Source organism: Perca fluviatilis, chromosome 5, assembly GCF_010015445.1.
Source record: "Perca fluviatilis chromosome 5, GENO_Pfluv_1.0, whole genome shotgun sequence".
Taxonomy (NCBI): domain Eukaryota; kingdom Metazoa; phylum Chordata; class Actinopteri; order Perciformes; family Percidae; genus Perca; species Perca fluviatilis.
This window is the reverse complement of record NC_053116.1, coordinates 41,470,049-41,497,974: the sequence shown is the minus strand read 5'-3', so window position 1 is coordinate 41,497,974 and position 27,926 is coordinate 41,470,049. Positions and strand designations below refer to the sequence as shown.

The window sequence follows — 27,926 nt, the reverse complement described above, 5'->3', positions numbered from 1 at the left end:
CAGACAGTAGTGCTAATAAACTGTGTTATTACAGCTTTAATAAACTCTGTGTTACTACTTGTGTGTGTGTGTGTGTGTGAGAGTAAGTCTGTGTGTGTGTGTGTGTGTGTGTGTCTGCATATGTGTGTGTGTGTAAGTCTGTGTGTGTGTGTGCGCATGTGTGTTCTTGTGTGTAAGTCTGTGTGTGTGTCTGCATATGTGTGTGTGTGCATGTGTGTGCTTGTGTGTGTGTGTGTCTGTGTGTGTGTGTCTGCATATGTGTTTGTGTGTGTGTGTGTATTTGTGTGTGTATGTGTGTGTGTGTAAGTCTGTGTGTGTGTGTGTGTGTGTGTGTGTGTGCGCATGTGTGTCTTGTGTGTAAGTCTGTGTGTGTGTGTCTGTGTGTGTGTGTGTGCGCATGTGTGTGCTTGTGTGTAAGTCTGTGTGTGTGTGTCTGCATATGTGTGTGTGTGTGGTGTGTGTGTATGTGCGTTGTGTGTGTGTGTGCATTGTGTGTATGTGGTGCGTGCGCGTGCGTGCGTGCGTACGTGTGCGTGCGTGTGTGTGTGTGTGTGTTGGTGCGCGGGGCGATATGAACCAAACACAGCCTGGGCGACTGTGCGTGGAGTCTGATCGTCGAGCTGCACACCCCCAGCGTTTAGTAACAACCGACCACGTGGCAATGATTGGCTCCAGGAGAGAAGAAGTCCGTCCTTTGAGCCGTGGGTTTGATTCCGGACTCCATTCTGCAGCCCTTTGCTGCACGTTCACACCACCCTCTCCTCCTTTACCGTTCGTCAGCTGTCTTGTCAAATAAAGGCCTAAAAATGACCCCAAAAATAATCTTTAAAAAAAAAGGAAATAAAAGAACGACCAGATGGTGACCGTGAGCCGTCCGCAGGGCCCCGACTGCTCTGAACGTATGTCTGCTCTATGTGAAGAACTTTGTGAATATCTATCTGTGAAAAGCTCTTTATGAATACATTTTACTTTCTTAACTAACAACATTCTGTTGTGTTGTGATTAAATGACCACACGGTAAACAGATTCATGCTCTTTCTTTACATCACGTTGACTTTATTATTTTGGGTTTTCTTAGTTAATTCAAATAAAAGTATCTTAGTTGCATCTCCTGAGTGTCTCCCTTTAGCAGCTAAATGTTGACATAATTTCCTTTAAAATGAAAAATAATCCTCCATCACGTTTTCTCAGCTTCATGTGGCTGCAGTCAGACATGAGGATGCCTCGTCATGTTGGAACCATAAAACCAAACATAAAAAATAGAAATGAATAACCTCTATTCAGTTCAGAATAAGCAAACATGTAGACACGTCATTTTGGCCTATAAACTTGATAGGCAAATGATCTTTCCCTGGAACAGCTTTCCATGAGAGAGCAGTAAGGAGGTTAATGAATAACGGAGAAAGTCAGTTCACCAGCTGCTCATCTGCAGTCAGACTCAGACGGAGAGGACCAGAGGAGAGACGAGGATGGAGAGACTTCTTCTGACCATCACCATCATCATCGCTGGGGCAGGTAAGGCTTCATATAGATTTCATAATTAGTTATTCACATGTTTACGTACGGACAAGGGCATAACTTTGGGTTAAACATTTTGGGGGTTTGAGATCTCCATTTTTGAGCAAAATTGAAATTTTGAGGGTCACATCATTTTCTGTATTCTGGCGATTTTTTTTTTCTGCAACAATTTATGTTTCAAATGTCTTTATTCATGTAGAGGAAAATATAATTTTTTGGTGGAGTCTGCACTGGCCAGTTTTCATTCTTAGGGGGATTGTAAGCCTAACACTCTGCTAGCAAGATTTAAAGTCAATAACAGTGTGTACAGTTGGCAATCAGTAAATATTATTTGACAGTGTGTATAACAAGAAGACAAGCTAGCTATCCAGCCATGTCATTGTCCCCAAAACAATAGAAAGATTTTCACAAACAAATTATCCGCGATGTGTAACTTTACTGTCAGCCGCAGCCTGAAGCAGTGACCTGAACAGTGTTGTGAGATAACATTATTCGCTGTGAAACAAAGTCAGTTCAGAGGGTCAGTTTAACTTACTTCTTGCAGTTTGTGTATTAGCGCCATCTTGTGGTGTTCAGAGTGTAACTTACTTCCTGCAGCTCAGAGCCGTATATATAGAAAGTTTGGCCTACTCAAATCATGGGCGCCATATTGGATAGCATCGTTAGATGACTCTACAGTCTAACCCTATCGAGCGAATATGCTATCTTGAAATCAATCGCTTATTTTCACCATAAATAGGCATATATATGTTATTATTAACGTTTGTCAATATGTAAAAGACCCTTATGGAAATATTCCAGTGTATACTTACCTTCTATATCATAAATGGGCCTCTAAAAAATGCTCATTGTAGTGAGTGACCACATCGCCTAATACAGTAAGAGTGTACCTCTATGATTGTCAAAAGGTTCAGAGAATGGTGGACCCAAATGCAAAGATAGACAGGTAGTGTTGAGCTTGAGGATTTAATAACAAAGTCCATACCAACAAAAGGAGTCCTGGAACAGCAGGCAAAATCCAAAAACAGGAACATGCAGAATCCCCAAAACAGGAATAGCAGAGACCAGGGGCCTGTTGCACAAAAGTAGAATGAAGATATCCAGAATAACTGAAAAGGTGCAGCTTGACTTAGTGTGATCCACTCATCGCGGCTTACTCGGTTGCACGTTTGCCGAGCCAGGATGAGGAGGTGAAGCTATGTCAGCCAGGTGTAGATAGCTGGGATAAGTGCATGTTCATGGCTTTCTTAAATAGACCACGGTATCGATCACAGATTTACTGATGCAGAAATGGAGAAGACGCATGCAGCACATGTTTCACCCGCTGAGCAGCAGCTTTTAATGGAAAGTTACAAGGAGGTGAAGCACATAATTACGGAGCCCCCCTAGTCCCACTTTGTCAAAAAAATTAATTATAATTATCTCGTGGCCTCAAGATAGTATCTCGTGGCCTCAAGATAGTAACTCGTGGCCTCAAGATAGTATCTCGTGGCCTCAAGATAGTATCTTGTGGCCTCAAGATAGTAACTTGTGGCCTCAAGATACTATCTCGTGGCCTTAAGATACTATCTCGTGGCCTCAAGATAGTAACTCGTGGCCTCAAGATAGTACTGTATTGTTTTGGGAAACAAAAAGACAGGAAGTAAAACAAGACAAGACAAGACAGAAAACCAGACCAAAATAAAACAGGAAACAGAAACATACACAACCATAACAATGATTGGTTTATGCCTTAAAATAATGGCCAGGATCTCCGGGAAAAGGCAACATTATCTAATATCCACTAGCATACGTACAGGCTAACTTTAGCCAGTTAGCTTTGTGTGTAACGTAACAAAAACGCACCCATCTCGTAGGAGCGAAGCTTAAAGGTGCACTATGAGTTCCTGCATGGTTTCAGCGCAATTTCATTTTTGTCTCAAATTGTAGGCATCTCTACTTGATCTGCTAAATGCCTGCCCCCTGAACACACTGTGAAAAGGCCTCGGGAGACAACACAGGGGTCGTAAACGTCAAACAAACACTAGGGGCACAGGATAGGCACCTAAATACAACAAACCACATTCCAGCCAATCACTGACAAGATGGTTGGAGGAGGGGGTGGGGGTTAGTGACGGTTAGTCAGTTAGTCAGTTAGTCATGACAGTTACGAAAACATGGGGGGAGGGGCGAGCTTCCCCTGTTGTTGTTTGGTATTTACTTGGAGCGTCAACAGAAGTGACTTCATGCAGGAACTCATAGTGCACCTTTAATATTTCATTCAATAAGATTATGGTACAAAAAGGAACACTAAAGCCACAGGTCTTATGTTGACAATGTGGATGCAGATATAGGAAACTCCAAAGGCAGTGTAATATTTACCTAGCAGGCTAGGCTAACGGTGTTGCGCTAATGTCAGCAAAAGCCAGCGTAGCGTTAGCTAGCTGTCTAAACTTGTAAAAAAGTGTTTCACTTTCCCTCCAATATTATAATGAACATAATAAAGACACCTGGACTTGGTCGAGACTAAAAGCCATATTTGGCAGAGACCTAGACAAGTCCAAGTCCAAATACCAACGAATCAGAGACAAGTCTGAGACCATAGAAAAACCGTCCGGTACTACAGCCCTGAATGTTATCAAGCTAGCAATAATAACTTAGTAGTAATTGAGGCAAAGTTATATATTAATAATATGTGGTGATCTAAATCAACATAAATGACATGCATGCGTGGTTACAGAGTTACAGATGACAATTGAAGTCAGACTAGCTTAAATTCAAGATCACAAACATTTTTAAGCATTTAGGTACATTGGGTGCTAGCATAAGGTTTGGCTAACTTTGAACTTCGAGCAGTGTTTTTTTGTTTTAATGTAGAGCTTTAATTCAGTCTCACCGGAACTCATTCAATACATTAATTTAACAAAGTGTTATAGGACACCCTGCAGACAATCAGAATTGAGTATTCACCCAGACCATGATATGAAGGACTGACTTAAGTATAAAATATTAAATCTGTTCTATATGTCTGTCTGTCCCTACAGGGCTGAGTGCTGTCTCATCAGCTGCTGGACTTCATTACTATTTTGTTTATGACAGGAAGAACTTTACTGAAGCCCAAAGATACTGCAGAGAGAAACACACAGACCTGGTCACTGTAGACAGCAAGGAGGTTATGAAGATCCTGAACAACAAGGCAAATTTAACCAAAATGGTCTACTCCAAGAACGTGAGTTCAATTTTCTTTTTGAAACCCTCCGTAGTAACATAAAATTAGAGTCTAGATACTATGTTACACAGGCTCTGTATTCTGCAGACCACTCTACCTCTCTCTCTTTTTAAAAACTCCCTCGCCCCTCCCCTCCATGCAGTACAGCTGAGCTGACGGTGCGTCTCGCTAATCCTCGGGTGTTTGGGGTTGGCAGATTGAAAAAAAATCCTAAATTCTCTTTTGACACATTGCTAAGTTGCACTGTTAGATATAGTAGAAACTCTTTCCTCGTTGTGTGTGGCTGTGAATGTGTGTGCATGCTATGCGTAGGCTGAATCACAATCGGGTCAAGACAAATCTGATTGGCCAATACACAAAATTACTAAAATGATCCTTCTTTTCATCCCACACCCCAAACATGACATACAAAATGTAGTGGAAAAGAAACAACAACTAGAGATATTTATAAGCCATCATTTTATTGTCATCGCAGTTTTAAAGCTTCGCCACCAGGGGTTGCTGCAGCACCCCCTCTTGCCGCGCCTATGATCACGACTGTAGATGGAAAGGTTATGTAAAAATATAGCCTTGAAAAAAAGCTAGAGCAGTTAAAGGCCAGTGAACACACCAGAGAGCAGCGCGATAGTGGTGCACACCACAGAGTCATTTTTATTTGTTTTCATACCATAAAACATGAGATCAGAGGATGTTAATGATCGAGGGAATCAAGCTCATAATTTGCTGACACCATTGCAAAATGTCACGGCAGCTGAGTTTCCAAAGTGTCTTTAAAAAGCCCAATGATCACTGTGATGGCATTTATAAATGAGTTGAAAAAAGTTTGATGAGGGATTGATGCGGTGGAGGATGAAGAGCAAGCATTATAACGTAGGCTACATATTAGTTATGTTTTTAGTGGCCTCTGCCTCATCTGGTTGGTGATGAAAAATGAGTGCAGGGTTAGTGCCTTTGGTCATCTGTACATCATTTATTTATTTATTTGACAGGGACAATGCACAGCTCCTTAGTAGTACATAGAAACAACTATTGCAGTAAAACAAAACAACAATAGAAATCTATATTCTAGAGAAGCTATTTGAAAATCAGTTAAAGTGATCATCAGAAACTATCGCTGGTAATGAGTTATTAAAGGAGGGTAACAAAATGAAGGTGTCATAGAGGATCAGACTGATAGTATCAAGACTGGAGATGGAAAGATTAGGTACACATATGTTCTTCAACAAAAAGCTAGAGCAGAGTCTAATTCTTTATATCTCAATCAAATATTGCTTTCAGAGAGCCTTGATAGGACTGTACAATGACCATGTCCTGGGCAGCTGGAGGTGGTCTCTGTCAGACCCAAGTTTCTACAAACCCGGGGAGACGGAGTTCAGACGATGGACAGCTGGACGACCAGACGCTGGATACAGTGACAAGGTCTGCACAGACATGCATTCTGATGGACTCTGGTACGACCATGGTTGTGCCATCAGCCATTATCCAGTCTGCGCAGATGTCAAAGGTGAGAATATTAACTAGTGAAGTTTCCCTTCTCTGCTTCTCTTTGCCTCTTTGTTTTCATAATTCAGGTCTCTGTAGTATCAGTCAGTCACTCTGACTAAGAGCAGTTTTCACACAGGTTAGTGCCGTTCAAAGAGCTTTACAGCCGACTGAGCAGCAGATAATAAGACGGCAGGAATGAGAGCAGGAAAACAGCTCAGTGGTTCATCAGCATCACTGTGGAAAGAGACACAGTGTCTCCTGATGACACCACCAGAGGAAGACATATTATCTTATAATTATATTACAGAGATTGGACTTGTGCATGTTCATGTGCGCACATTTTACAATATAATGGATGGGAGGTTGTATGTTATGCTGCCTCTACACTTCTCTTTGCTCCATTTTCAGGATCAGATGTGACTTTTGTCTTCATCAACACCACAATGACCTGGCCTGAAGCCCAGAGTTACTGCAGAGATCACCACACAGACCTGGCCAGTGTGAGAAATGTGGCAGAGAACCAGAAGGTGCGTGAGGTGGCTGGAGGACAATATGCCCTTATCGGCCTTTTCAGAGACTCCTGGAATTGGTCAGATGGAAGTACCTCCTCATTCAGCTTCTGGAAGAAAGGGCAACCTGATAACAAGAACGAGACTTGTGTGGCTGCAGACTTCAGCCAATCAGGAGCCTGGGAGGACTGGTCCTGTGACATGGAGAGAGCGTTCATTTGCTACGGTCCAGGTGAGTGCTAACCCGGGATTCAAACAGATTGTAAGCCTTGATGACAATTCAGATTTTTTCACAGATCCAATTTTTTTATCTGACTGTTGACTTCTTTTTTTCTTCATGTGGACCGCATCAGACTCAAAGACTGGGCGTGGCCTGAAAGAATTAAAACAAAATCATCTAAAACATACGCCAGTGGGCTTTGGACACTGACATAGAAAACAGAATAAAACAATGTAAATATACCTTCACAATAAAGTTAAATACAGTTTGACTTTGAAAACACTTACATTCCACAGAATACAGACTCTAAATACAGACTTCACCAGGGAGCGCACAACTTCACACACTTGTCACTCTTATGTCTAAATACAATACAAAATACATAAACACTTGTTGTATTTGACCAATAACCACATTCAATAGCATAGGTGAGGCTTACTGCATGATAACATTGCCTTGCTAAACATGGAAACACTGGCATCAGCCACGACACATGAATCCATCGACACAGATTTTACTTTAACGTTGTCTACATACATGTTTTAAAGCAACACTAGAGAACTTTTCCCGCTTCAGTCCCCCTACAGGTTGGAAGCGGAATTGTCCATTACATTACATTGTCCAGTTCATTCGAACTACAGATCCGCTACCCGATCTGGCATACTTGCATAATGTAATGTAATGCACAATTCCGCTTTCAACCTGTAGGGGGACCGAAGTGGGAAAAGTTCTTTACCCGTTATTGCAATATTTACCTTTTTATTTCAAACGATACTTGGCGTGTGACACCGCCACCTAGTGGCTGAAATAACAAACTGAAAAATGGACCTTCTGCCAGCAAACATATGCATATTTCTATCATGTTTAGAACTTTTTTTAATTACATACAAGAACACAAAATATATTCTTTAGTTAACCAGAAATAAATGATAAATTCCAGCCAGTATTACAGCTACAGGAACTCGGGAGAAGCGTCATGTGAGCCTGCAATCAGGGACGTTCATTATGCCTTGTTAAACAACTCTGGATTCGGCTATCATTGTATGTTACAACTATTAAAACAATGATTTCATGGGACTATTTTACTGTTCGGACTGGTAAGTTGATGTACTCCAAAAAACATACAGTATATTCTTTGAAATGAGTGCTGTAACTGGCTCCTTACTTGCGCAAGTAAAAATGAACTTTGAATCTTCAGTGTTTCTGTCTATTCTTTGACAAATAATTATCCAAACATATCTTACACATTTTTATCCATGTTTAACCATCGTTACCTCCCTAGTGCTAACCCGGGATTCTAAACACCAAACATCAGGTTGTGGAGAGTAAATGTGAACATGATGATGTGGATCATTTCTATGGAATAGTTAGTAAAGTTAGCATGCAGTGGTGATCAGCTGCAGATGATCAGTTAGTGTTGAATCTATTGTTTAAACTGATGATGAGGAATGAACAGGATGATGATTATTATCCACACAGAAATGTTTGAACTCATAAAGTTTGTTTGATTTTTACAAAGTGGTTCCTGTTTCAAAGAAAGTGATGAAAGTGAAGTTTGAGAACAAGAAGAATCTGGATCTGAATGACCCTGCTGTGATGGAGGCCATGTTGAAGCAGGTAAATCAGGTTTTATACAGTTTTACCTTTATGAAAAAACAAATGAGATAAGATAAGTTTTGTGTCTCAGCTGAAACAGAAGCTGAGGGCCCAGGGGCTGGACGACAACATCAAGCTGAGCTGGAGGAAGCAGGCCGATGGAAAAGTCTTCCACAAGGAAGACAAGAAGACCAACAAGAGGAGGAGGAAGAGGGAGGAGCTGTAATGTTGAGTTGCTGCGTCTGGTTTCATCAGAGAAAAGTCTGGTTCTTTGCAAGCAGAAATACTAAATATATTCACAGCTTCTAGCTTCTCAAATATGAAGATTTGATGCTTTTCTTTGTCATATTTGGTGATAAACTTAATATATTTCGGCTTCAGACTGTTAGAATAAAACAAGACTTTACTATTTATCTGATTTATCAGCTTTGGGAAATATAATCAACATGTTTTACTGATTTACTGTTTCTTCTTTAAAATCTATTTTAATGAGATAAAATATCTTTCTTTGTTTGAGAGTAAAGGGTTTTTCACACGGGGAGCGACCCTTGGCCTGCGTAGTCGCGTCATGTGATGGACAACGCTCCGCCAGTAAACACCAGGCGATCAATGTGTGGTAACCATGGAGATACTGTATCCCTGCTGTACAACTGGATGAGATCAGCTGACTGTGGTTTCATATCTTCCTAATCACAGGTGGATTTATAACACATAGTGGTAATCCTAGTCTTTCCTAACCACAGACCGTTATTGTTGATAGCTAAAGTTAGCTACATTAGCATAGTTAGCTACATTAGCATAGTCATGATTATGGACGTCTTGTGCCGATACTCTGACAAGCAGAAGCTCCGCTTTTGTTAATAAAATATTTTCTTTTGACAGGCCTTAGGGCCTCATTTGGACAAATTCCTTACAGCGTGTGATGAGTACGAACACGACAGATTCACAGGGTTGTGCCCGCTTGTCGCGGCGCATAATTGAACCGATTGTTTATCAGGTTGGAGGTGGAGATGTTTTATTTTAATTTGTTTAAAATCTGGGTAATATTCTGTCTGCAGATTCTGTGTGGCTCTGGTTATTAGAGATGCAAACTTTAAACATTTCCCTAAAACTTGATGTGACTGTAACATCTTCCAGACAGAAACACTAAATATATTCACAGCTTCTCAAACATGAAGATTTGATGCTTTTCTTTTTTATATTTTATCATAAACTTAATATATTTGGTTTTTAGACTAATAGACTAATACACTTAGAATAAAACAAGACTTTAAAATTTATCTGATTTATCGTCTGTGGGGAAATATAACCGACATGTTTTACTGATTTCTGATATTTTATGTTTGTTTTTCAGGTTGTGGTGGAGATGTTTTAACATTAACATTATTTAATGTGTTTAAAATATAAATTATCTTTAATGTTGAATATTTAAAATCTATTTTCATCAGACTAAATCTCTTTCTTCATATGAGAGTAATATTATAAAGTAATTATATGCATGATTGTTGTTCTGTCACCTTATTAGAGATGCAAACTTTTTTTTAATATATTTTTATTTATATATTATTTTAGTCATGAGACTTGTTGTGTGTCTGTAACATCTTCTAAACTAAAATACTAAATATTTACAGCTTCTTCAAGATGAAGATTTGAGGATTTTTATTTGTCTCATTTGGTCATAAACTTCATATATTTTATTTTAATCAAAACAATACACATACAATTGTGTACTACTAAAGGTACAGGAAATCGCTAGTATCAGCTAGCGCTAGCTAACATCAACGTTAGGTAGCGCTAGCTAACGTCAACATTAGGTAGCCACTAGCTAATGTGAACGTTAGGTAGCCTAACCTGAACCCTGCCAAGGGCCCAATGTTTAGCTAGCCAGCTCGTGACTTTGCCTGGAACGCTACCAAGTCGTGACTTGAAGTTGTAACTTACGGACTAAAAATTTAGTCTGGAACGCAGCATAAATCTCTTTCTTTCGTGAGAGTAATATTATAAAGTAATTATATGTATGATTGTTGTTCTGTCACCTTATTAGAGATGAAAACTTTAAACATTTACCTAAAGTTAGTCATCAGACTTGGTATGTGTCTGTAACATCTTCTAAACTAAAATAATAAATATTTACAGCTTCCTGCTTCTTCAATATCAAGATTTGAGGATTTTTATTTGTCACATTTGGTCATTTGGTCATAACATTCTTTAATTCAGAGAAACATAAAGTGTCAAACACATGATGACTTTGTCTCTTACCTGTATTCTGTTACCAGGTGTGTCTCTAGGATGTGTGATGGTGTTATTCCTGTCTCTTACCTGTATTCTGTTACCAGGTGTGTCTCTAGGATGTGTGATGGTGTTATTCCTGTCTCTTACCTGTATTCTGTTACCAGGTGTGTCTCTAGGATGTTAGCACAGATCTTGCTAGCAGAGGGCGCTCTCCCTCTCTACATTATACCGGGGCAGTGATTCCCAACCAGAGGAAGATAGGGACAGATTGTAGAGCAGCTCAACTCATTTACAGTTGTTCTCAGTCGCTTTGATACATTTCTCGAGTTACTTGTGCTCAAGATAAAAGCATGTTATCATTGTTTTGGTCAAATTGCAATAGCTTTTGTACATGTACATGTAAATCCCATCTTTCACTACTTTCAAAGTGGTTTGTTATTATTGTCTGACCTCCACAGAGGAGCAGCAGAGAGCGTTCCCTGTGTGGACGTGAGCCCAGGAACATCACGTGCACTCTAAAATAGTTGACAGAAGGATAGAAACTTCCAGTGAGCAGGTATCTCGGTCTGCAGCTCTTGGGCAAAATCAAAGTGAACCGCCAGCAGCAGCATCAGACTTTAATGATGTGGATGAAAAGAAAGAAAAGAAAGGAGACTGAGTTGGTTGATTCAGTAAATTAGCTCATAATCATATTTTATGTCTACACCTGTTCAGGGGCGTAACTACCCAGTGTCAGAGGGGTATGCAGCAACGATTTTGGCACCCCACACACTGTCAGACAGGCTAATTGTTATATTCTCCATCTCTGTCTGCACTATTTTTCCCACAAAAAGGACACAGTGAATAGGTTGGTCAACAGAACTTCAAACCATACTGGACCTTTAGTTTAGTGTGGTCTAACTAGTAGAACTCCTACCTGATTTCATCACTGGTCTCATCTCTACCTGATGTCATCACTGGTCTCATCTCTACCTGATGTCATCACTGGTCTCATCTCTACCTGATGTCATCACTGGTCTCATCTCTACCTGATGTCATCACTGGTCTCATCTCTACCTGATGTCATCACTGGTCTCATCTCTATGTGATGTCATCACTGGTCTCATCTCTTCGTGATGTCATCACTGGTCTCATCTCTACCTGATGCCATCGCCGACCTCATATCTTTCTCATTCACTCCTTGTCTGTGTTCTTCTGCACTAAAACATACTGTCAAACAAACATTATGTAATAGATTTTCCATATTAGTTTTTCCATATTAATAATATTAGGAAATTAATCTGTTGGTATCAAGTGTCTCTACACTTCCACCTAATGTTAGACCTACCTGTTGCCTTCCTGTCTTTCCTGATCCACCATCCTCACACCTGAATGAAATGAACTCACTGTTAAATATAGCAGCCTCAATTCAATTCTTAAATCAGCCTAGTGATGGCATTAGATAAGACAACTAGTATGCAGTAAGGTTGTGCTGCTGTTGAAATTACATTCACATTTTGGATTTTAAAAAGTACAAATATGGAGAGCCACTTAGCACAGACAGAGAGAGATGTGACCCTGTAATTACAGCTTCCATGTCACCCTACAGATACTAGTAGCCTGTAACTAGTAACTATAGCCTGTATATGTGTGACAGCTAATGGTAAAACAAAATATATGCATGATTCCATGGTGAACCAGAGTTATTGCATTAGTTATGTTTTCCAGATTATTGTCATCTATTGTACATGCTACCTTATATTTACCAGTTTTCAGCTCAGCAACCTCGGTTTTGCATATTCTAAGCTAGCTGTAAACCCTCATCTGGATGCTACATTCCCAGTGTTAGCTAACACTAGCTAGTCTGTTAACATGAATATTTGGCTGCTACATTCCCAGTGTTATCTAACGCTAGCTAGTCTGTTAACAGGAATATTTGGCTGCTACATTCCCAGTGTTAGCTAACACTAGCTAGTCTGTTAACATGAATATTTGGCTGCTACATTCCCAGTGTTAGCTAACGCTAGCTAGTCTGTTAACAGGAATATTTGCAAGCCTCCAAGCACAGACGTCCCACTTTAAATCCTACCTGTTGCCTTTCACCATCATCTTATTTAACAGCTGTTGCATCCATTAACATGCTATCTCCTTTTCCCTCTTCTGTTTTCTATTTTTAGCCCCGAACAGCTTTTTTGCTTTATCCATATTTTTCCACAGACGACAACTCATTATTGTACCTCACGCTCACGGCGCCCCTGCTCGCAATATTACGAATCCTACTATGGCCACGCCAAGACCCGCCCTTATAGTCCGGGTCTTGGCGTGGCCATAGTAGGAAGCCCCCCCCCCCCTCTTCTACAGTATGTCAACAGTCTATGATGGAATCTTATGAGATAGGGCGCCAAATCCAGCCTGTTAGTCCTCTACAATGTTATGTTACATTGAGGAAATGCAGAAATTATTTAGAAACACACAAAAGCAGCTACATATGGAGATTTTTTTTTTTTTACCATCATTTTGGCGGCCCCATGGTGCTGCGCCCCTATGCGCCGCATATAGCGCATACACACTTTTTGTGCCACTGTACCTGTTGATGTTAGGCTAATACTGACTGAGCTAACGTTAACATACACTGTTGCTAGGTAACTTCAGACCGTCAGCTGGATATTTAATGGAGAATATTGTGTGAGTTATGAAAATGAGTTGACTTTAAACCAGCAGCGTTTTCTGTCAGCAATGTGTGATAAACAGACTCTCTGACTGCTAGTTTAATGTTCCACTCAATATGATCATAACTCAGCTGTTTTCTTATCAGAGGACAGATGATGTGGAGCTGCTTTCAAACAGAAGAGGAGACAGAGAAACAGCAGCAGCAGCAACGGTACAGGTAGGTTATTATGGGCTGGATGAAGGGCCAGCTGATTGGTTCATGAGAAAAGGGAAGAAGTCTACATGATAAGTAGTGAACACAGTTTAAATATGACCACATTAAATGTTCTTCTTGAATCTCTTTTATATCCAAACTAAATAAACTGGTGTTGGAACTGATATTTCAGAAATGTAATCCAATCAGAACCTTGAGAATCTGAATACATTTAGGATTCATTGGAGATACCCAGCCCTAGTATTTTCATATTGGGTTTGACAAGGTCATGGTGGAGGCCACATGTTTTTAAAAAATAAATTAAAATCAATCGGTGAACTTCACGTGGGCGACATCAAATATTGAAGCTACTTCCAGCGTAGTAGAGACCTGCTTCCTCTCTACTTCCAGAGGTAGAGACCTGCTTCATCTCTACTTCCAGAGGTAGAGACCTGCTTCATCTCTACTTCCAGAGGTAGAGACCTGCTTCATCTCTACTTCCAGAGGTAGAGACCTGCTTCATCTCTACTTCCAGAGGTAGAGACCTGCTTCATCTCTACTTCCAGAGGTAGAGACCTGCTTCATCTCTACTTCCAGAGGTAGAGACCTGCTTCCTCTCTACTTCCAGAGGGTAGAGACTGCTTCCTGCTTTCTCTACTTCCAGAGGTAGAGACCTGCTTCCTCTCTACTTCCAGAGGTAGAGACCTGCTTCCTCTCTACTTCCAGAGGTAGAGACCTGCTTCATCTCTACTTCCAGAGGTAGAGACCTGCTTCCTCTCTACTTCCAGAGGTAGAGACCTGCTTCCTCTCTACTTCCAGAGGTAGAGACCTGCTTCCTCTCTACTTCCAGAGGTAGAGACCTGCTTCATCTCTACTTCCAGAGGTAGAGACCTGCTTCCTCTCTACTTCCAGAGGTAGAGACCTGCTTCCTCTCTACTTCCAGAGGTAGAGACCTGGGGCCTCATGTATAAACATTGCGTACGCACAAAAAGCTTGCGTACGCTGGTTTTCACGGTCACTTTGTGATGTATAAAAAATTAACTTGACGTGAGAATGTGCGGGCCGTCCGCAAAGTCTTTTCTGGCTCTGTAACGTGGCGAATTCTAACTGAAAAGTGCCGAAAATCACTAAACATTACAAAATAAAGTTTCCACTACAGTTACTGGCATACGTCTGTAACGTTGTCTATGAAAAAAAAAAAATGATATCCGCTGATACTCCATAAAAGTTTGATCATTTATGTGGACAATGTTTCACATCTTTCACACAACTGTTTAATTCGCAGGTTACGTAATCTCTGTTAAACATGAGGACAGAAAATGATTGATAAATCCACTTAGAAAATACTTTCAGTCATCCTCTGTATTTCCATAGATTAAATATCTTACTCGTGGAAAATTACACAGAAAATGCAGTAGTGTCTAGAGTCTTTAGTTGCTGAGGCTCAGACATCCAAGTCGCACAGGAGGCGGGACGCACGGATCCATCTCCCCAGGAACTAACGCTGTGTCGGGGGGACTAACTCATGTGATGCGTAACTGATCCTGTGGATGATTTGTAGGCTATAAAGTGAACAAGGTGTACTCGGTCCACCAAACAATGGGCCGTCTTGACTGTCTTAATTCTGCACATATTTCTGTTGCTGTAGTCCTATTTCCTATTTCATTATTTCATCCATGCGTGGCACAGCGGATCCGTGCGCACTGTCACCTGCCGTGGAGACGCTGGCCTCACTAACATCTCCTCCTCTGAGTCAGGTCTCCCTCGCGCTGGACTCAGTTTCACTGAGCTACTAACACTTAATAAATAAAATAAATGGCATTACATCAGTGAGTTCAAACTGCTTATTATGCGTAATTTGGACTGACACTGAGATGTATGTTGTTCTGTAACTGGTGTGGCGCTGCCACTATTCTCTTGCTTTCCACTTCGACATTAAACTTTATTTTTTTATTATTCTGCCATGGTTCGGTGCATTCACCGCCCGGTCACCATTTGCCATTCTGGGCATTTTCTTTTATTGCTTATCCAAGATGACAAACCTCCAAACGGAAAAAAAAATTCTTGCCTCCACCTCCGCGGTCACCACCTCAACCTCAGTCAGTGAAGTTTTTCTCTTTTTTTTTTCGTCTGCAGCGGGATAACCCGTTGTGATTGGACAAAGAATGACGTCGGGGACGCATTTATAGTAATTTCCTTATTCATTTATGGGAGGAGGCAAGGCGGGGTCAGTCACTCATTCATGTGCGCTCAATTTCACGTGGATTGTCATGTATAAAGGAAAGGTGCTCAGGACCTGGCGTATGACCGGTTTTATACATGTGAATATTTCTGTGCGTAGGTACTTTTCAAGTTTTGGCCGTACGCCATCTTCTGGTATGAAAGCTGCTCAGTCTTTTATACATGAGGCCCCTGCTTCCTCTCTACTTCCAGAGGTAGAGACCTGCTTCCTCTCTACTTCCAGAGGTAGAGACCTGCTTCCTCTCTACTTCCAGAGGTAGAGACCTGTTTCATCTCTACTTCCAGAGGTAGAGACCTGCTTCATCTCTACTTCCAGAGGTAGAGACCTGCTTCCTCTCTACTTCCAGAGGTAGAGACCTGCTTCCTCTCTACTTCCAGAGGTAGAGACCTGCTTCCTCTCTACTTCCAGAGGTAGAGATCTGCTTCCTCACGCTGCACCGCCTGCTTCATCTCTCGCTGCTAGTACCTTTACTGCAGTAAAGTCTGAATGCAGGACTTTAGAATGGAATAGATACTCTTTATTGGTGAAGTTTGTCTTAGACATAGTGATACAACCTGTTGCTTCATAACATAAACATGTAATAGAAAAAAACATTCTAAAATCAACATAAAATAAAATCAACATAAACATGAGATCAATGAAGTGTCCTAAGACACAAAAGAAGGGCCCAAAAGTGAGTCCTGAGGACTAAGGACTAAAGACTCACAGACTTAAGTGATCTCAGGTGCTAAGTGAGCGAGTGTGTGAGGCCACATGGGCTCAGATAGGTAGAAATGGGATCGGGACAGCACTTCACGAGATCACATGTTACCTTGGCGATGTTTAATAACAAAGATGTTGCTGACACTTGCCGGTTTGGGAATTTTCATTTTAAAGGGGTGATAGAATGCAAAACCGATTTTACCCTGTCATAGTTGAATAACGACAGTTCGGTGGGTAAATAGGACATACATAGAAGCTCAAAGTCCCACTGACACCCCTTTACTATGAAAATCTCATATTTTGAAACTGCCGCTGAAAACGGGCGAATCTCAACAAAGCTGGAAGTTGACGTCAACCTCCCAAAAACCGGAACCTTTGTCAGCCCATGGGTGTACTTGGAGCTCCGTCACGACTGGCAGCACTCCATACCCGCGCAAAGTCACCGGTTTTTGGATAATGGACTACTATGGTGCTCTGACAGAGCTCCAGGGCCTGCAGCTCCCCTCTTCCTGCTAGCTAAATGCCCTGTGTATGTCAGTGAGAGCGCGGTCAGTGAGCTTGTTACGCCAGCAATCTGTTACCACAGATTCCAGTTAATCTTTTAATGTGTGTAATTATAATGTGTTGAGTTATTTAAACAAATGATTGGGGAAATAAACGCCGCTTGTCCGCGAGTCTCATTGATAGAGCCTGCAGCTGGATGTAGCTCTGTAGATGTTGTATAAGTGGCGTGATGAAATTCAAACTGTAAATATACAGAAATTACGCGAAAAATGAAGCTAACTATCCGTGATTTGTAGCTAGCTACACATAGCTAGGATTGAAGGGACAGTCATAGCTAACGAAACCCCCACTGTTCACAAAAATTAATTAATTTGAAATCGGACACCGTTGTTAGAAAGAGGCAGACTTCCTGTTGCCAGCAAGGGGCGCTATGACCAAAAGTCAATTTTGGCCTGTAGGTGTCCTCAGGCCTGGACCCTTGTCAATTGTGAGAAATTCCGGGCAGATACGACAACGTACACTCAAGTTACAACAACTTCTTTGTTCATCGCTAAACACTCACAATGGCTGCCACGCCACGCCCACACCGTCTGACGAAAAGTTTTTCTTTTAATAACATTTCATCGTTAAGGTGTTGGGATGGTAGAGACCAAGTTTGAAGTCCATCGGATGAAATCTCTAGGAGGAGTTCGTTAAAGTATAGCACCTTGACTTTTAGGCTTACTTCCTGTTTCCACCAGGGGGCGCTATGACTTTAAGTAAATATCGGCCTTTAATTGTCCTCAGGGTTGGACTCTTATGAATCCTGAAAAGTTTCGAGCCAGTTGGACAACGTACACTCGAGTTACACCCACTTCCTGTTTCGGCGGTGAAACGCACAAAATGGCCGCCCCGCCACGGCCACGCCCTATGCCGAAAAGTTTTTCTTTTAACAACTTTTCATCTGTAATGTCTTAAAGGTCCCATGGCATGAAAATGTCACTTTATGAGGTTTTTCAACATTAATATGCGTTCCCCCAGCCTGCCTATGGTCCCCCAGTGGCTAGAAATGGTGATAGGTGTAAAACGAGCCCTGGGTATCCTGCTCTGCCTTTGAGAAAATGAAAGCTTAGATGGACCAATCAGGAATCTGCTTGTTATGAGGTCATAAGGAGCAAGGTTACCTCCCCTTTCTCTGCTTTGCCCGCCCAGAGAATTTGGCCAACCCATGAGAGAGAGAGAGACATCATGGCTTTCAAACGAGAAAAGTGGCAGTTGGTCAAGGCCACACCCCCACCCTTCACCTTGCCCCCCCCTCTCTCCTCCTCAATAGCTTCAGACACAGAAATAGCTCATTGTGGGACTGGCTCTAGTGGCTGTAGTTCTGCACCAAAGCTGAATTTCGGGAAAGAGACTTCAGATACAGTATTAGGGGACCACTAAGGTCTATATAAAAGAGACTTCAGATACAGTATTAGGGGACCACTAAGGTCTATATAAAAGAGACTTCAGATACAGTATTAGGGGACCACTAAGGTCTATATAAAAGAGACTTCAGATACAGTATTAGGGGACCACTAAGGTCTATATAAAAGCATCCAAAGAGCACCATGTCATGGGACCTTTAAGATGGCACAGACCAAATTTGAAGTTGATCGGATGAAATCTCTAGGACAGGGGTCTTCAACGTTTTTTAAGCCAAGGACCCCTTAACTGAGAGAGACATGAAGCAGGGACCCCCTACTACATATATTGTATAAAATGAAGTTGGATATTAAACTGGGCCTACAATAATGTGTAGGGCGGCCTAAAGCCTTTATAGTTACCTTTTTAGTGCATAGAATACTAAGCTATCAAAATAATTGTTGGCATGATTTTATAAATAATATTTTAAATCTCAACATAAATGTGGCACAGTGAATCCTTTGGGATTAATTGTATCTGTGGATGGCTACCTTAGTCACAGCATAACCTATAGGCAAGTAAGCCTATCATCAGTGGGGATTTTTATTTGCTAATACTATGTTGTATTCATGTAAAGACTTTTTAATTTTTGAAAAAACAACCAAACAAAAATTCAACAATAATTTGGAGGCCACCCTGCTGTGACTCTGAGGACCCCCTAGGAGTCCCGGACCCCCTGTTGAAGATCTCTGCTCTACCCTGCAATGTACCTCAAACACGGGAGGCTTGCCTCTCCCCAGCCTTAAAGTGTACTACAGAGGCTTTCAGCTGCGGACCCTCAGAGTGTGGATGGACCCCTCATCTACAATGCAGAGAAATAGAGCAAAACCTTACTGGAAATCTAAGACTGCAAGACCTGGCCTTTACAGGTGTGTGTCCAAAAAAGTGTATGCTAGCTCATGGCCCTATTATCACCAACACATTGACCAACTTTAAACAGGTCGAGGAGCAACTTCGCTACACCAATAAGTGGCATTTGAACACCCCAATTTGGCACAATGCACACTTAATGTCTGGTAACAAACTCTTTGCTTGTAAGCAGTGGAGTGACAGAGACATTTATACTGTAAACCAGTTATTCAATGAGAAAGGTATGTTGAGTTTTGAAGACCTAAGAGCTAGTTTTGAGGTCCCCAGGACATCCTTCTTCTTGTATCTGCGCTAACCCTCAGAGCCCTACGCGATCGTCCACGACATCACACGGCACCTCCGATTAATATTTAGATAATTTAATGAAAGTTTTATTGATCTTCTTACCGTTTTTTCCAGCTAGAAGCTAAGGAGCTAGCCATCACGGCAGTGTCTTTGTTGTCTTCGTAGCCTTTCTAGAAGGTTTTCTATCCAGCCTGGAACTTGTGCCTCTTTTCTGAGTTGTTCAATAATAAATCCAAACACTTACATCCAAGATTTATCCACTCGATGTCCGTAATTTATAAATTTTCCGTCATTTCTGCCGCTAGCTCTGTGCTACCGGGTGCTACAGTCTAGTATAAATCTCCCATGATGCTTTGCAAGAATGTGTTCATCACACAAAGAGTATATAGTCAAAAAGAGAGTTCACTCCAGGAAATAGGAGCGAGAACCATTGATGTCGTTAGGCCTATTTTAGGGGGGCTGAAGCTACCCCAAAATGTTTCTAAGCCCCCCAAATAATAATAAGAAAAATAATAATTACATTTTTTTTTTACTGTATCACTCACTACATGGAATCAATCTTCATTCACCATTCATCTGTTGGTGTCGTCGTGCACTGCAGTCTGTTTTATTTTTATTTCACGAACTGTCAACTGGTCGAAATGGCAGTGTTTTAGAGAGAGCCTTACGAGCGGCCGCTTGCACGGTAACGGTATGTGGACGAGCGAGGTAGAGAGTTACTGAAGAGAGAGGCCAGGCAGCATTAAAACAAAGCAGGAAATCAGAGAAATAAAATGTTGTTTTCGTTGATTTATCACTCAAAATGCAACTGTAGCAAGTATCTCACTATCATTACCGTTATCCAAATTCATAATTAGAAACAACAAATGATATACCCAGCTACAAAAAAGCCGGAAATTCGAAAGTTAGACAGAATTTCAAAGAGTCAATGGCTATGAAGCTGATACACTGTCTTGTCTCTTCTCATTGGTTTAAACTGGCAGCTTTCAGAATGCTGCAGACCGGTGTGTTGCAAGTAGCTGCAGGATTTATCTTGTCTCGTCGCAAATCTTTGGTCTGGACTTGCTACCGCACACACAGTGAGTGATACAGAGTGAAATTGTAAGTTGTTGTTAATGACTTTTACTTGCTTCACTTTAGCTACATTTACTTGAGGTAAAGATAAAGGAGTATTTTAGTTAGCTATAGAAAACAATAGTCTAGCTAGTGTAAACGAGTGAAATACAAGAAATAGCTTGCCTTGTAAGGTATCCGAAGCTCTCTATTCTTTACCATTAATATAGCCTGCTTTCTCTATAGTATTAAAACAATATCAGTCCCTAAATATCATAGTGTCACTGTTAATGCTATTGTACCAGTATAACCTTCAATTCATTGAACAAATGGATACTGGAAGATATTTTAGGAGAGAGAGGGAGAGAGACACCAAGGCATAGCCTAAATTATTTCATGATATTTATTATATATGCTTGATTCTGACCAACTTAACTTTGTGCATTCCTTTGCTGTAATAAATTAAACAAGTATGTAGATGTTGCCTAAATGTAGACTAGGCTATACAGTACAGGCCAAACGTTTGGACACACCTTCTCATTCAATTGGTTTTCTTTATTTTCATGACTATTTACATTGTAGATTCTCATTGAAGGCATCAAAACTATGAATGAACACATATGGAATTATGTACTTAACAAAAAAGTGTGAAATAACTGAAAACATGTCTTATATTCTAGTTTCTTCAAAGTAGCCACCCTTTGCTCTGATTACTGCTTTGCACACTCTTGGCATTCTCTTGAGCTTCAAGAGGTAGTCACCTGACATGGTTTTCCAACAGTCTTGAAGGAGTTCCCAGAAATGCTTAGCACTTGTTGGCCCTTTTGCCTTCACTCTGCGGTCCAGCTCACCCCAAACCATCTCGACTGGGTTCAGGTCCGGTGACTGTGGAGGCTAGGTCATCTGGCGCAGCACTCCATCACTTTCCTTCTTGGTCAAATAGCCCTTACACAGCCTGGAGGTGTGTGTGGGGTCATTGTGCTGTTGAAAAATAAATGATGGTCCAACTAAACGCAAACCGGATGGGATGGCATGTCGCTGCAGGATGCTGTGGTAGCCATGCTGGTTCAGTATGCCTTCAATTTTGAATAAATCTCCAACAGTGTCACCAGCAAAGCACCCCCACACCATCACACCTCCTCCTCCATGCTTCATGGTGGGAACCAGCCATGGAGAATCCATCCATTCACCTTTTCTGCGTCGCACAAAGACACGGCGCTTGGAACCAAAAATCTCAAATTTGGACTCATCAGACCAAAGCACTGGTCTAATGTCCATTCCTTGTGTTTCTTGGCCCAAACAAATCTCTTCTGCTTGTTGCCTCTCCTTAGCAGTGGTTTCCTAGCAGCTACTTGACCATGAAGGCCTGATTTGCGCAGTCTCCTCTTAACAGTTGTTCTAGAGATGTGTCTGCTGCTAGAACTCTGTGTGGCATTCATCTGGTCTCTAATCTGAGCTGCTGTTAACTTGCGATTTCTGAGGCTGGTGACACGGACAAACTTATCCTCAGCAGCAGAGGTGACTCTTGGTCTTCCTTTCCTGGGGCGGTCCTCATGTGAGCCAGTTTCGTTGTAGCGCTTGATGGTTTTTGCGACTGCACTTGGGGACACATTCAAACTTTTTGCAATTTTCGGGACCTTCATTAGTTAAAGTAATGATGGCCACTCGTTTCTCTTTACTTAGCTGATTGGTTCTTGCCATAATATAACAGTTGTCCAATAGGGCTGTCGGCTGTGTATCAACCTGACTTCTGCACAACACAACTGATGGTCCCAACCCCATTAATAAGGAAAAACTTCCACTAATTAACCCTGACAAGGCACACCTGTGAAGTGAAAACCATTTCAGGTGACTACCTCATGAAACTCATTGAGAGAACACCAAGGGTTTGCAGCGCAATCAAAAAAGCAAAGGGTGGCTAAATTGAGGAATCTAAAATATAAGACATGTTTTCAGTTATTTCACACTTTTTTGTTAAGTATATAATTCCATATGTGTTCATTAATAGCTTTGATGCCTTCAGTGAGAATCTACAATGTAAATAGTCATGAAAATAAAGAAAACGCATTGAATGAGGTGTGTCCAAACTTTTGGCCTGTACTGTATATGAGCATACATACATACATACATACATACATACATACATACATACTAGAACTTGTATTTATCTCACCATCAGGTTATTAAATTCAGACATACTTGCTAGTTCAGCGAATCATGCCTGACTGGAGTAGTGTGTTTTTCTTTAGGAGTGGGAAGGGCAGACAGCATGTTGCCACTTTCATCATTTGGGCTGCCTTGTTGAGTGCAGCGGGACTGAGAACATTATATTTCAAAAAATTAAAGCTCTTTTTAAAAAAATGAAATAGGATTAGTTCAACGAATCGTTCCGTTTGTAATGCGCACCTAACCGAAAGCCTCGTACAGAACGGTTCAATACGAATATGTGTATTAAATAGTCTTATTTTGACCTGCAACTTATCTAATAAAGAGAGGGATTAGGTATGGTAATACATTACCACAAATTTACACAGGCAGATAGATAGCGGTTAAGTCTTAGCCTAAAGAACTCAGCAGGAGCACAGTCTGGCCTAAGTAAATCCCCCCCATGCAGCTTTGATGTATCTAAAAGCTAACTTTAGAGTTTGTAAGTAAGATTTTGCAAGGGAAAGTTTTGCATAGCATTGGGGCTAAGCCCTCGCTTTTCAATCCTAGTGATGTCCCTGGCAAGAACAAAGAGTGAAGTGAAAAAGAGAGATAACTACAGTCTATGACCGTTCTACAGAGAAGAATGGCATCACTGTTTAGATATTTGGGATACATTTGGGCCTTTTTTTGAAGAAATGTTAATAGTTTATCATTTATATGAGTTATAATGTTCATTATGTTTGTTTTTGCACTGGATGACTCCAAATATATAGGATAATTGTTTTAGACAACACAAATGCTTGTGTAGCATTGTTGTGTGTGTGATATCAATACATTTGACATAATTATTTTGATTATTGGCAAAAGCGTCTGGACTTTTTTTGAAAAAGTGTATATAATTTGTCAACTGTATAAGTTATAATGTTCATTTCTTCACAGTTTGACACCCAAGACATATGTGAACTAATTCAGACAGGCGATTGGCTTAGCTTTTATTGTTCTGTGTGTGATATCAATAAATATCTGTGAGATTAATTTTCCGTTTTATTTATTTATTTGTTTTTAAGGTCATACAACCTTTTTTTACATTAAATTTACCTCACTACAGCACAAATATTCTAATAGCCCCGTTTTTCCTGAAATAAACGATGTACATTGATTGACTATAGACAACAGGGTTGATGTTTTACAAGCTTTTAAAAAAAAAAAAAAAAACAGATGGACAAGGAATTGTAAAAATGGCCTCAGGTTCCTGGACGTGTTAAGATCAGCCATCAGGGAATAAGTCTTGAGGCACACCCAGTCATTAAATGGTTTGTTAATTCCTGTGAGAGGATTAACGTCCAAGATCTATGCTAAACTGTTGCAAGTATATATAGGAGAACTCCCAATAGCAAGGAAATGGGAGCGAGAGCTGAGGCCTGCGGGGAATGCAATTAATTGGGAGACAGTTTGGGAAAACATTTTCCATTGCTACAAGAACCCAAATCACCAGCAGATCCACTTCAATATATGTCATAGGACATATTGGACTCCTCAGAAAACACTGCATGAAAAGTGGGATTTTCATCCCCGTAAATCCCCCTAATTTTCGGCAGTTAACGACAATTTACAGGCTGTGAATGTCGCGTTCGTCTGTGCCACATATTGTCGGAAACGAACCATAACGTATGTGGAGAGCTCCCGTGGAGGTGTTAATGGCTCTAATAAGCATATGAATAGCAGCAACACCGCGCCTGGCCAGAGAACGACTGGCCCAACACAGTCTCACTCCCTACTCGTCAAATGTATGACGCATGGTCAAGGACCCTGGCGTCAAGTTTCAACGAAAGAGGGGTACCCTTGACGTTATTTTTCGACGAGGGGGTCCGTCAGATAGACATTCATGTTATTCCCTCCCCGTCAAATACCGACGAAAGAAAAAACGAAATCTGTGACAGTTATAATTGGTATTTTTAGCCCAATAATCAAAATTATTCACGAGATATTATCATGGTTTATATGTATTTCTTTTAATGTTATTATTTCGGTCTATTTCGGCCAGGGAAGCTGGGTTGCTTTTTTGTTTATTTATATTTTTTAAACTATAACGCTACATCTATCAACATTTATTTAGCTGTTATCATAGTATGCATTTCTTTATTTTAATAATATTACTTCGGTCGTATTACCGGTGAAATATTACAGTATATGCTGTAATACAGAACATTACGATATGATCCTAGCAGGACGCATTCAAAGTCGATGTCCCCCAATGCAATGCGGCCATTCATTTCAAAGAATCGGGCAGCGATCAGCTGGTCTTTAACGCCAGGATCGCTTCAATATACATATATACAGTCAGTGGTCAGTATCACTTCAATATCCATATATACAGTCAGTGGTCAGTATCACTTCAATATACATATATACAGTCAGTGGTCAGTATCACTTCAATATACATATATACAGTCAGTGGTCAGCATCACTTCAATATACATATATACAGTCAGTGGTTGTGTCACCAGCAACAACACGCTGCTCAGTTTTGTTCCAGTAAGTTATGAACCATAATAACGTTTAAACGAATCCGCGGAAAACTCCGGAAGTGACGTGGTACGTCCCGCTCAGCAGATATGAAGATAAAAATATATAATATTCGTAATATTGATGTTTTTTTCTAACGTTGCATTTGAGGAGTTACACAATAAAGACAGCAATAATAATAAAATACAGTTTCATGTATTTGTCTCATGTAAAGTGTGCTCGGCCGGCCGGCGGGCGGCCTCAATCTGAAATGGAATCAAGCCATCTCACGGCAGACAGACAGAAAGAGGAGCCGAACGAGTCCCCCCACCCACCCCGGAAGAACTACAAGTGCTCAAGCTTTCTAACAGCTTCCGTGGCGTTTCTTATGGGAGTTGTAGTTTTAAAGTATATTGTTATATTTCTCATAATTAGAAGTTGGCAGTGTATAATTTCGGATACACCCTGGGTTTTTTTTTGGGATGGAGAACATGTCATCAGATTTTAAAAATCGAATCGTTAAATAGGTGAAAATAGCTTATTACCATATTTGATAGTGCTTAGGCCTACAGTGGGTAAACTTTGGTGACCATATCTACATGATAGCTGAGGTCCAGAATTTTTAGAACAGCTGGTCTTATGTGTGGAGCACCTTCTGTTGCTAAATGACAAGCCTTCATACATGTACTGGGTTCAAGGTTCAGAGGTCAATATTTCAAAGCAGGAGTAATGTATCCTCTGCAGACTGACATATGTTACTCTCCAGGTTGAGACCTTTCCAACGATGTGACAACCTTTTAATTTTTACACATCATGGAGACCACTTTGCAGGCAATACTTTATTTTCCCCAATAAAGTTTAAATAAATCTGCAGAAGTGACGTAGTAATTCCACACCTCATCTGTGAAAGAATGTTTCACGTTGTACGTGAGAATTTACACAATAAAATACTAATAATGAAAAAATGGTGTTTGATGTTTAGCACTTTGATTTGCCTTATATATACTATATAAGAAACCTACAGTTGAGTGTTTAGAAATACAGCCTAATGGCTTGTTTGACTAATTTGCATTTGTTTTGACTTGTACTGTTGTGAAAAACAATAAACTATGTACAAAGAGAAGCATTTTTTATTTTATTTTCTATGCATAGTTATTTAAAAACGCAATTTTCAAATTTTGCAGTTGATGAATATTAATAGCAAAGACTAAAGGGGAAAAACATGAGTATATTTATGTGTGGAACTTAGTTTGATTTAAAATCACACTGCATTATTAGTTGTTTTAAATAAACGTCTTTTTTTGAATTATCAATTTATGGTAGGCCTAACATATTAATTATTATATTCAGAAGATGATCCTCATATCAATCACCGTGGTTACAGCTTGTAGCCATCCTAACCTTTGTAGCCTTTACTGAGACTACCTTTTCAAAATTAAGAAGGGACTAGTTTTAGGAAGCATTTTCAGGAAATGTGATGGGCAGGAAAAACGACCATACAACAAAATATATTTCATACAGACTTTTGTATACATTATATATTCTAGTGTATTATCATAATTTGTTTAATATGTGCAAATATTTTATATAAGGTTGGGAACCACTGGGTCAGAGGATATCAGAGGTCAGAAACGATGAACCAATCCATCGGCTCTGCTCCTATAGGCCCAATGGTGTTCATATGGACAACACCTTTGGCTGGAAGGCCCGTGTTGAAAGTGTGTGTTATCATTTAGAGCAGACACCTACGGTGAATCAGATGGTTTGTGTTATACAAGGCTGCATTACAGAGCATATTGATATGACTGTCATGAAGGTTGTGTAGAGGAATAGAAACCAGTCTCTCCAGGCAATCACACAGAATATGGTCTGCTCTATCTTTATTCTCCATGCCAAGTATGAGCTCTTATCCTCTGGCAGAAGATATGGGTAAACTTAACATTTCTAAACTATAGGCTTAATATGGACCTACCTCAATTAAAACTTTAAATAATGTTGCTTGAGGCTGCAGGTGTTGTGCAATAGCTTCATGAGATGATGCATATAGGGTTGTGTGTTGCTCTTGTCGCTGTTTGTGAAAGATGAGCAATAGATTGTTGCTGTGTGATGTGCTTCAGTCTAGCCTATATCACTTTGTTCATGTTGTTTTTTATTGTAAGTATGTCAGCTGTATGATAAAACAATATGTCAAGTGTTATTTGTGAAGCATTTGAACTCAAGGCAAATATCCCTCTGGGGACAATAAAGTATTGCCTGCAAAGTGGTCTCCATGATGTGTAAAAATTAAAAGGTTGTCACATCGTTGGAAAGGTCTCAACCTGGAGAGTAACATATGTCAGTCTGCAGAGGATACATTACTCCTGCTTTGAAATATTGACCTCTGAACCTTGAACCCAGTCCATGTTTGAAGGCTTGTCATTTAGCAACAGAAGGTGCTCCACACATAGGACCAGCTGTTCTAAAAAATTCTGGACCTCAGCTATCATGTAGATATGGTCACCAAAGTTTACCCACTGTAGGCCTAAGCACTATCAAATATGGTAATAAGCTATTTTCACCTATTT

At 40.5% G+C, this 27,926-nt stretch overlaps 2 protein-coding genes across 3 annotated transcripts in view; both read left to right on the top strand.

Annotated features, from left to right (window-relative positions):
• The window catches only part of LOC120558615, a 411,267-nt gene that overhangs the window by 209,372 nt on the left and 173,969 nt on the right, over positions 1-27,926 (top strand). The window lies entirely within an intron of this gene.
• Positions 1,470-9,844, top strand: LOC120559078 (macrophage mannose receptor 1-like). The gene is made up of 6 exons (XM_039800499.1): positions 1,470-1,515; positions 4,542-4,726; positions 6,005-6,230; positions 6,620-6,952; positions 8,460-8,557; positions 8,628-9,844. Exons 1-6 carry the CDS (start codon positions 1,470-1,472, stop codon positions 8,760-8,762), a joined length of 1,023 nt encoding a protein of 340 aa, XP_039656433.1. The 3' UTR covers positions 8,763-9,844.

What these genes read in the sequence shown, in the direction of transcription:
- LOC120559078 (XM_039800499.1), top strand. Translation starts at nt 1,470, where the DNA reads ATGGAGAGACTTCTTCTGACCATCACCATCATCATCGCTGGGGCAG. An exon ending in AGTCTGCGCAGATGTCAAAG is followed by an intron (nt 6,231 to 6,619) that starts GTGAGAATATTA and finishes CTCCATTTTCAG; the next exon opens with GATCAGATGTGACTTTTGTC. An exon ending in GTTCATTTGCTACGGTCCAG is followed by an intron (nt 6,953 to 8,459) that starts GTGAGTGCTAAC and finishes ATTTTTACAAAG; the next exon opens with TGGTTCCTGTTTCAAAGAAA.